The sequence below is a fragment of the Saccostrea echinata genome, unplaced genomic scaffold (assembly GCF_033153115.1).
Source record: "Saccostrea echinata isolate AGI-Se365-2 ecotype Australia unplaced genomic scaffold, CSIRO_AGI_Sech_v1 ptg000004l, whole genome shotgun sequence".
NCBI lineage: Eukaryota > Metazoa > Mollusca > Bivalvia > Ostreida > Ostreidae > Saccostrea > Saccostrea echinata.
In genome coordinates, this window is record NW_026889753.1 from 5,645,863 (window position 1) to 5,656,153 (window position 10,291).

Sequence of the window (10,291 nt, forward strand, 5' to 3'; positions counted from 1 at the left end):
TATCTGAAAATTATTGGAACTACGAATTCCGGGACGCGTTAGATTAACACATCTTTGCACTTACACAAATTTTAATTTTATCATTAATATTTAAGAAAAGAAGCGATTTTGTTATCAATGGTTATGTATAAATGAAAAATATTACATCTATAATCCAGAAAATTCAGAGTAGAAATGTTCGAAAGCAAAACCATCTCACCAGTATTGTCAGTCCGTGCTCTATGATGTGTACAGAGTTTAACAAATTGAACACACCCGTGAAACGTAAACTGTTTTTGTAAACAGGGCACGAGCTCTGTTATTGTTTATGTATACGATTGACCGGGTGTGTTCAATTGTTAAACTCTGCACACACCACTGAGCACGGACTTACAATACTGTGAGTGGATTTTGCTTTCGAACATTTCTACTCTGAATTTTCTGGGTTATAGTTTTAATATTTTTCATTGATATGCAATAAAATTGCCACTTTTCCTAAGTATTAAGAATAAAATTAAAATATGTGAAAGCACAAGGATGTGTCAATCCAACGCGTCCAGAAAATAGAAGTTTTAATAACTTCGAGATGAAATAAGATTTTTATTATATTTTAGTATGAAATGCTATAGCAACATACAAGTCATGAAATTATACAGAAAATTTGAAAAAATATTAACTTCAAATCAGTGTCCAAGCACCTTTAAATACAAGCCCACCTTTATTTACGTTATACATATTACGAACTAAATCACATGCCAGATAGTCAAATATCCGGAAATATTAGTATTACTACGTTTTCTTCCACATTTAGTATGCTAATATCATTTCCTACATGTGTTTATGACTTTGTTGCTGGTCAAATAACAAGATAATGAGATTTGGATGATATATGTAAGTAGAAAACGTTTATTAATCATTTCACTTAGTTACATGTAGGTAGACTAATTTTTTGTTAAGTCTTCTTTGTATACATTTCGACAATATATTTTGAAGTGCACATGTTCAAATGTAGTTGTCCGAATTATTCAAGTCTGGTACAATCACTTGATTTAGCTACGTAGCTTGAATTACCTATATAGCTTTATTTACTTATCTGAAGTAGCTTTATTTAGCTACTAAATCAAACTTATTTCTTAAATTAGCATTTTTGACAGAAAGTGCAGAAAATTGCACTTTGATGCAGTGATAATTTTCAACATTGAACAGTCTAGACGAACTCCAAAAACAGCGTGAACTCCGAAAACGAAGTCTTTGGCTCCATCATGCATTGCGTCAAAATGGCGTCCGATGTAAAGAAATGATGGATTATCGTTCGCTTTCTCCAAATATACGGCTGCATAATGGCTGTATTTAGTGCAATATTACTTCATTTTATTTTTTGTTCAATGGATAATTGCATTTATTAAATTATTTTGTGAATATTGACTTATTTATCGCTTCAAACTCTTGCATAATAGTGAATTGGATATACGACATTCAATTCAATACTGCCGGTAAGAAATATTTTCTTATGAAACTTATTGTCTCCTTGATTTAAATTTTATGTCGTTCCTACACTAAAGGTGCTTTTATTTGTTTTTGAAGACACCCAACTTGTATTTATTTTAATCAGGAAATGTGCATTTTTCACCACGGAGCAGAGGTATTAACAGGTTCATTTTTAGAAGACATGTTGTGCCCCTAATATCTAGAAGAGTGAGTTTTAAAGTCTTCATATTGATAGATACTAGTTTAAAAAATGTGTTCATAATAATATATGTTCGTATATGATAAAAAAATCGGTAAATAACGATGGTAAAAACTTACGCGTCCAACTCAGATGTCGTACACAAATAAAAAACTTGAATGCTAATTTATGTGTAAAATTCAGTCAAGTTTTTAACAGTTACAATACATATTGTCCCATTTTGGAGATATATCCCTTTTTTATGCATATTTACTTCTCAAAACGTACTATTTTCTCTTTAGTTGATCTGACTTGAAACGTTAACTTTGAAAGTAAATATCTCCTTTTTTGCAAATAAAATAAAAAATCTGACAAATATGATCTCTTCCGAAGTCTTTTATTTAGCATTTCTGAGTACTGGTATAATTGCCATACTTTCCAAAACTTTGCACGGACAGTTTTTGTAGACCCATCATTTTTGCCGAAAAATCGCCATTTTTTGTGTGTGTGCGCATGCGCAGACTCTTTTTTCGGAGTCTTTTTCAGTCTCAATTTCTTACTTCCGGAAACGCTGTTTTTGGAGTTCGTCTAGACTGTTGAACTCGTCTGAAAACAATTCATGAAAAAATCACTTTTGGAGAAGTGTTTTTTTTCTGCGCAATTGCAATCAAAGTTTTAAAAGTCTTTGGGCTATATATAACAGTTAATTTGTGACCAAACAGTTACTCCTTGAATAAAATAACAAAGAAAACCAGTTTTGGTTAATATGAGCAAAATGTGAAGCAATCATACTTATCCACGCCTCATCACACACAAGGTGATGTACAGTTACTCAAACAATGGAAATTCATCTTTTCCTTAAAAGTGTTCAAACGCAGCAATGTTAAAACTATCTCTGTGGATATTGACCTGGATGCCTCAGTTGGTAGAACACTTGACTAGTGATTCTGGGCTCAATTCCTGGTCCAGCCTTGTATTTTCTCCTTTCCTGTTCCACTTGTTTGTTTTAAGTTTTATGAATGCAGTCTTCCTAAAACTGGTGTGGAAATAATGAAACTATAATGTTAAATGATATTTTTGTTTGAAAACAAGACAAAAATTATTTAATATAATTGAAAATGTCATGGAAGCAATCATGTGTGACAGCTAGACAATAATGAAACACTTCAAAAGTGATTCTAAACCCAGGTTTGTTTGTTTGTTTAATGTCCCTCTCGAAATTTTTTTACTCATATGGAGACACCACCACTTGCCAGTGGAGAGCTGCAAATATTGACCTACATGTATACTCAGGACCATTGAGCAGTGAGGGATCTTTTTCGTGCCAGCATCTACTGCGACATGGGGCATTGGTTTATACGGTCTCATCCAAAAGACTGGCCTCCACGTCCCACAGTAGGATTCGAACTCGCGAAGTAAGGATTAACTCCTTACTCCACGACTCTAGAGCAGACGCTCTTCCACTACGCCACGCAGGTGACCTGAACCCTGGTATATAGGGATTCAATGCAGTATCTTAATTTTTCCAGTAAGAGTAATTAATAGAATACAAAGCTTAACTGGATATTCTCTTCAATTATAGAAATGCTAATAGGCCTCATTTTCACTGGAGCTTTGAAATTAGAATACATGGAGTTACAGCAAAAGAGGTAACTCAATTGAGGCTATATTTAGAATATATATAAGACTTGGAAACGGTGCTGATTAGTGTTGTTGCAGTAGTCCTGAATATCAGAAAAAATGTTACTGAAGGCAGCACTTCAGTGACAATCAATTTTAAAAAAAAATTAATATTCATTTGATAGTTTCAGAAATACATGCATTTTAATTAAACCACACTGGTTTTTTTCTATTCACATCTTCAAGAGACGCTCCTCTATTTCTTGTGCAAATGGTGGACGAACTTTCTAACTAAGCTTATTTAGAAGCTGGTCTTGTAGATATCCACATAAATGTTATTTTTTATTTCCCTTCACAGAGAAAATGAAACTAACCTTAAATCTACTCAGAAGAACTGACTACTGGGACAGATTTGTACATCGGCTGGTCAGACAGACAATCGGACAAAGTAAATGTAAACCATTAAGGGGCTGGAGAGAGTGGGAAAAAGATTGGCGTTTTACTAAATATGGACCCACTCACCCCACAGAGCTGAGGTTAAATGCTATAAGTTATGGCTTGAAGAAACCTCTCATGACTCCATATTATGAACCCTATATATTTGAAAAGGACATGGCAAGTTAACTTGATTAATTTATTCACTGTCAACTAAGAATGTATGGGTAAATGGTTTGAAAGTTTAAAGTGTAATTTTAATGTTTTTATATGTGTGTATCACGGACTTGTTTAAGAATATGTTTGTTTTGGAGGAATTTGGCAGAGTTGGGGTCAATTACTTTGAAATGTTATTAAATACTTTCAAATACATTGAAAATTTTGTCAGATACTTGCAATTACAATTACATTGATTTTTACAAATGTAATTAATTACTCTCAATTACTTTGAAGAATGTAATTAAATACATTTCAGTTACTTTTGTTCCACTTTCAAAAATCTTGAAGAACAAATACATGTAAATTTTAGGTAGGGGGAATATTTAAAATAAATAATGTCAGGTGCCTGTCATGTTTGTGTGTTTCGTCAACATAAGATCTAGTCCTACATGTACATTTATCAATTAATTGACTGCCTTTATGAAATTTGATTAAAAGCGAGTTTTCGAGAGGTTAGGAATCAACCATACAATACTCTCAAATTTTTATCTTAGCTCCAGGTAGGCAAGCTAAACACCTTATATTGCAAATGTTGACAAATAATACTTTTTTATGTAATTTAAGTATTTCAGGTACCAAATGCATTTGTATATAATTAAAGATCTGTTTGAATGTTAAAATAGTGATTCAATATTTATTTCTTTTTCTGAAGTATATAAATAGGAGAGCATTCTTAATAGTATTTAATAAATCACCTCTAATAGTCATATCTTTGAATATAAACAAAGCATGGTATAAAATTACATAAAATTTTGGAGGGTTGTTTTGATAGCAATTTACAGCTGGGAGTTGAAGGGCAACAAGGCAGGTCTTAATGACACATTAAATTATTTTCTGTTCTTTTTTGATGATCAAGCAACATAAAATTGAAATGTTTCATGCCTATACCAATGAGAGGTAGAACAAAATTTTTGATAAACATGAAATTATTATTTATGCTTTATGTGCATTATAATTATAAAAAAACTAATATTTTTATAAACAAACCAATATATCAAATTCATTTATTGAGATATAAAAGAGTTTAAGATTTTGAAAAAAACAAGGGCCTCTTTGAAGAAATTTAAATAACTGTAAAATGTGACTGAATTGGAAATATTTTCCTATCAAATACACATAATATGTATTATGTAAAGTAATTGAAATGTAATTGAAAAGTAATTGAAATTATAGGGTATTTTTTTCATTGTAATTAATTATATTTAATTACAAGTAATTGAAAAAATGGCCTATTACAAATTGCTTCCAATTACTTTGAAAAATGTAATTAATTACACTGAATTACAATTACTTTTATCAATTACCCCATCCCTGGAATTTGGGAAAAATATCTTTACATACTCCATACAAACAGAAATTTTTCCTTGTGTTCTATGTTGTTGTCTTCTTCATTGTGTACATATGCTTATTTTCCAGCAGTATGTTTACGAAAAATTCTTTTATCTTAAAGTTTTGTAATTATTTTCCTTCAATTTATTTTCAGGTGATCTGTATGGTTGGAAAAGATAAAGGTAAAATCGGAGTAGTAGCAGAAGTGTTTAGAGATGTCAATGAAGTGATCGTGGAAAACATGAATGTTGTAAGTGTTTAAAGCTGTGTCTTTTTTTTATTAAATTTTCCAACTCAGTAGATTATTTTTAAGCTGTGGGAATCACTTTACTTTAGAAATTGCAAAGTTTCCTGTTTAAAATAGGAAATTGTGATAAAAAGATTCAAATAGCACGAAGATCTGAATCTTTCAGCATTTTAGCAATAGGCTTAATACAAGTATCTATATATGTCAAATTGACATTTGTTTGTTTGTCAGAGTATGGTAACATAAAGAACCAAATTTCCCACTGGACTTTGTGGAATTTCAATTATATCAAGAAATGTATATTTTTTGTAGATTGTCTTTTTTTTAAAGAGTAAATAAAATTACAAACTAAAATAAAAAGACCATTTGAAGCAATTAGCCATGTATTGTTAACAAGAGTGTCTGAATTATTTATCTATTAACCACACAAGTTGTCACACTCTAATTTTTGCATCATGTGCAGGAGAATTATGTCATACTTGTATAATTCACTCTTAACCCTGTACAGTCTAAACCCCTCACATGTTTTGTACCTCCTTTTGTTAACTTGATATCATTGAAAATGTGTTTTTGACAAATGTCCATCAAGATTTAAAGGCAAAGCTTATGAAGAATTCTCAGTATCTTACCACTTCTTTTAAATTACTAACTTTAAAGGAACCAACCCATAATAGCCTCAGATTCAATGAAATGCATAACAGATATGTAGGGGTTGAATACTTAGTATATTTAGATGTAATCTCAATGTTTTAGCATCAGTATTTTATAGCTAAGGATGATATTGCAAAGTTAGAGCTATGGATGATAGTGCAATTTTAGAGCTAACAATGATAGTGCAAAGTTAGATCTAAGAACGATAGTGCAATTTTAGAGCTAACGAAGATAGTGCAATTTTAGAGCTAACAATGATAGTGCAAAGTTAGATCTAAGGATGATAGTGCTAAGTTAAAGCTAAGGGTAATAGTGCAAAGTTAGAGCTAAGGATGTTAGTGCAAAGTTAGAGCTAAGGATAATAGTGCAAAGTTAGAGCTAAGGATAATAGTGCAAAGTTAGAGCTAAGGATGATAGTGCAAAGTTAAAGCTAAGGATGATAGTGCAAAGTTAGAGCTAAGGATGATAGTACAAAGTTAAAGCTAAGGGTGATAGTGCAAAGTTAGAGCTATGGATGATAGTGCAAAATTAAAGATAAGGATGATAGTGCAAAGTTAGAGCTAGGGATGATAGTGCAATTTTAGAGCTAACAATGAGAGTGCAAAGTTAGATCTAAGGACGATAGTGCAATTTTAGAGCTAACGATGATAGTGCAAAGTTAAAGCAAAGGATAATAGTGCAAAGTTAGAGCTAAGGAAGATAGTGCTAAGTTAAAGCTAAGGATAATAGTGGAAAGTTAGAGCTAAGGATGTTAGTGCAAAGTTAGAGCTAAGGATAATAGTGCAAAGTAAGAGCTAAGAATAATAGTGCAAAGTTAGAGCTAAGGGTGATAGTGCAAAGCTAAAGAAAAGGATGATAGTGCAAAGTTAAAGATAAGTGTGATAGTGCAAAGTTAGAGCTATTGATGATAGTGCAAAGTTAGAACTAAGGATAATAGTGCAAAGTTAGAGCTAAGGATTATAGTGCAAAGTTAGAGCTAAGGATTATAGTGCAAAGTTAGAGCTATTAAGGATAATAGTGCAAAGTTAAAGCTATGGATGATAGTGCAAAGTTAAAGATAAGGGTGATAGGCAAAAGTTAGAGCTATTAATGATAGTGCAAAGTTAAAGCTAAGGGTGATAGTGCAAAGTTAAAGCTATGGATGATAGTGCAAAGTTAGAGCTAAGGATTATAGTGCAATGTTAGAGCTAAGGATGATAGTGCAAAGTTAGAGCTAAGGATAATAGTGCAAAGTTAAAGCTATGGATGATAGTGCAAAGTTAAAGCTGTGGATGATATTGCAAAGTTAAATCTAAGGATGATAGTGCAATGTTAGAGCTAAGGATTATAGTGCAAAGTTTTCTATGGCATTCGTAAAAAGTTCCTTTTAACCAAGATTCCTGACAAATGAGTTTATTACAACTTAAGTTAACTGTATTTATAATACGATTTAAGACAGAGGTAGGGGCTTTCTAGGTAAAGTACAAGTTTTTACCATGGAGAAGTTAATTAAGTTACAGCCAATATTTTAGAATATGAAGATCGATTTAAACTGTGTAAAATAGTGAGGGTGACTTCTTGTTGTAGAGATATGAAGTTATGCGAGGTCAGACCTTCAGTAGGATGGTTCCACTGAAACTTCCAGATGAAGTTAAATTGATTGATCCCACAGACAAGTAAGACCACAGTCTAACCTCAGTCAGCCAGAATTCATTAATTAGACTGATTGTTAATTAGTATCAATGCAGTTGTCACTTTTTAATTAGTAAAACTAGTGCTGATAAACATTATAGAATTATGAATTTTTGTGATATAAAATTGAAGTAAAAATTAATATCTAATTCATTTTAGAAACAATTATTTATACTGTATGTGTACTTAAAAAAAGCGGGCTTCATATTTGAGTGGCTTTGGCGCAGACAACAATGCGCTAATTCATGAATACCACTAATAAATCATTTATAAATACAATATACGGCATGGACATGTGTAGCGCTAATTCATGATTTCGCCAACAACTCCATACCAGTGATTGCGCTAAATTTTGAATACGCAAATTTATGTATACAAAGAGTATATTCCAGACAGGAATTACTTCTTCGAAAGATTTTATATTTCGGTTACCGATTTTTGATAACTTTGGGACCAACACATCTTTACATCAACCATTGAATTATTTCATTTAAATGGGATAAATCTGTGTAATGATTTATGTTTTGGTTACTGTTAACTAACTTTTATTCACCTGGGAGAAATATCCACAACTTTTATTTACTTGGGAGAAATATCCACAACTTTTATTAACCTGGGAGAAATATCCACAACTTTTATTTACCTGGGAGAAATATCATGACAAGGAGCACACGGCAGGTGTGACCGGTCGGCAGGGGATGCTCACTCCTCCATGGCACCTGATCCCACCTCTGATGTTTTGGAGGTCCATGTTTGCTCTGGTCCTATTTTGTATTGTTTAATGGACTTTTGAGGTTTAATACTGTTCGTTATATCCATATATTTCATCCACAACTTTTATTTACCTGGGAAAAATATCCACAACTTTTATTTACCTGGGAGAAATATCCACAACTTTTATTCACCTGGGAGAAATATCCACAACTTTGGCGACCTTCTATTTTACAATAAATTTATTAGTTTCTGTAAACAACTTTATTTGCGTTGGAGATTGGTTTCAAAGTGATGAATCGAGAATAAATGTTTGCAGTATTGCTAGTTTAATTTACATGTATTTCTTAAGTTACATTGGGTTACTATACATGGGGGCTTGTCTACGGAATGTTAGGAAAACCTTCGTACATGTATGTACTTATTGCCTTTTGCCACAATAAGCTAATGAAGCTATTTTATCTAAGGCCTGTTCAATAGAGCGAACGTGCGCGAGCGCTCGCCAAAATCCCTTGTACCTCCAACAGAAATGTTCGTGAGCGCTGTTGAACAGGCCTCTGGACTTGTTGTAGTTCAAGGTGAAAGGTATTCAGGTGCTCAATCTTTTAGGGTTTTTTTTAATCAATAGGCTCCAATAAATTTAAACATTTGAAATATTTGGTATATGTTGATTTAAATAATTGAAATAACTGAGGTTTTTTTTCAAATTTTTATGTAGGTCACCAACAGATATTTTATGGCGGTACCTGGAGGATGGAACTAGGGTCCGTGTTTCTAAGAAATCCGGCCGTATTATCCCTATCCCCATAAACGAAGAACAAAAAACAGAAGGGGATGAGATTGCCGTAAATTCATATTCTAGTAGGTTTTGAAAACTTGAGCATTTACACATTACCTTGTGCAGGAAAAGTGATATCAATAAAGTATGTTTTAGATGCTATCTATAACAAATCTTCAATGTAGAAATAAAGGAATAAGTAAGAAGAAAAACGTTATGCATATTCTCACGTAGGAGATCTTTTTATACTTCCTTGCACTGTTCATTTTGTAAGATTAGAGAGGCGAAACCAGTGCAAAATATACATGAATGTTTAAAAATGATGTCTGTTTGATAACACCCTTTTTTAAGAATTTTATTTCCTGTTACAGTCAACAAGGATAAAGATACGGACAAAAATGAAGTGAATCTAGTGACCTTTAAACCAAAGTTAAAGACATTTGAACAGGACATAATGGATCAGATGGGTATCAAAGAGGAACGTGAATACAGGCCAACGTTCTGGTACTGAGTGGTCTTAGAGAGATGTATATTGATAATAAAACGGAAAAAACAAAACTGTTTTTAGTTCAGATAGGACAAAGGGTTCACACGAGTTATTTTTATGACTTGAGACTGAGCTGCATTTGTTTGTTGTTCTTTGTTTTTTCTTTGTAGCTACATGCTTGTAAATTTTTGAACATCCACTTCTCAGTAACTAGTAAACCAACTTCAGTGTGTTGAATACAAAGCATAAGAATCCTTGGGTTTTAAGGAAGATTCATTTATATTCATGTGAGGTTGCTTTTCCTCCTCTAAAGAAGTTAAAATTAGATTTTTACCTGAATTAGGTCATTTAATTTTTGTCATTTTGCCCGTTGGTGCAGTGGTTAGACCTTTTGTTCTAGAATCGAGTAGTAAGGAGTTGAACCTTATGTTGCATGTTCAAATCCACTGTTTGATGCAGTGACCAGTTTTCGGATGAGACAGTATAAACCGAGGTCCT

The 10,291-nt window shown here is 32.4% G+C and overlaps 1 protein-coding gene across 1 annotated transcript; it reads left to right on the top strand.

Annotated features, from left to right (window-relative positions):
- Positions 1-797: 797 nt before the first annotated feature.
- On the top strand, positions 798-10,015 carry LOC133179429 (large ribosomal subunit protein uL24m-like). Its single transcript, XM_061314190.1, has 6 exons — positions 798-870; positions 3,624-3,880; positions 5,403-5,498; positions 7,713-7,801; positions 9,247-9,389; positions 9,678-10,015. Exons 2-6 carry the CDS (start codon positions 3,629-3,631, stop codon positions 9,815-9,817), a joined length of 720 nt encoding a protein of 239 aa, XP_061170174.1. The 5' UTR covers positions 798-870; positions 3,624-3,628; the 3' UTR covers positions 9,818-10,015.
- Positions 10,016-10,291: the final 276 nt, after the last annotated feature.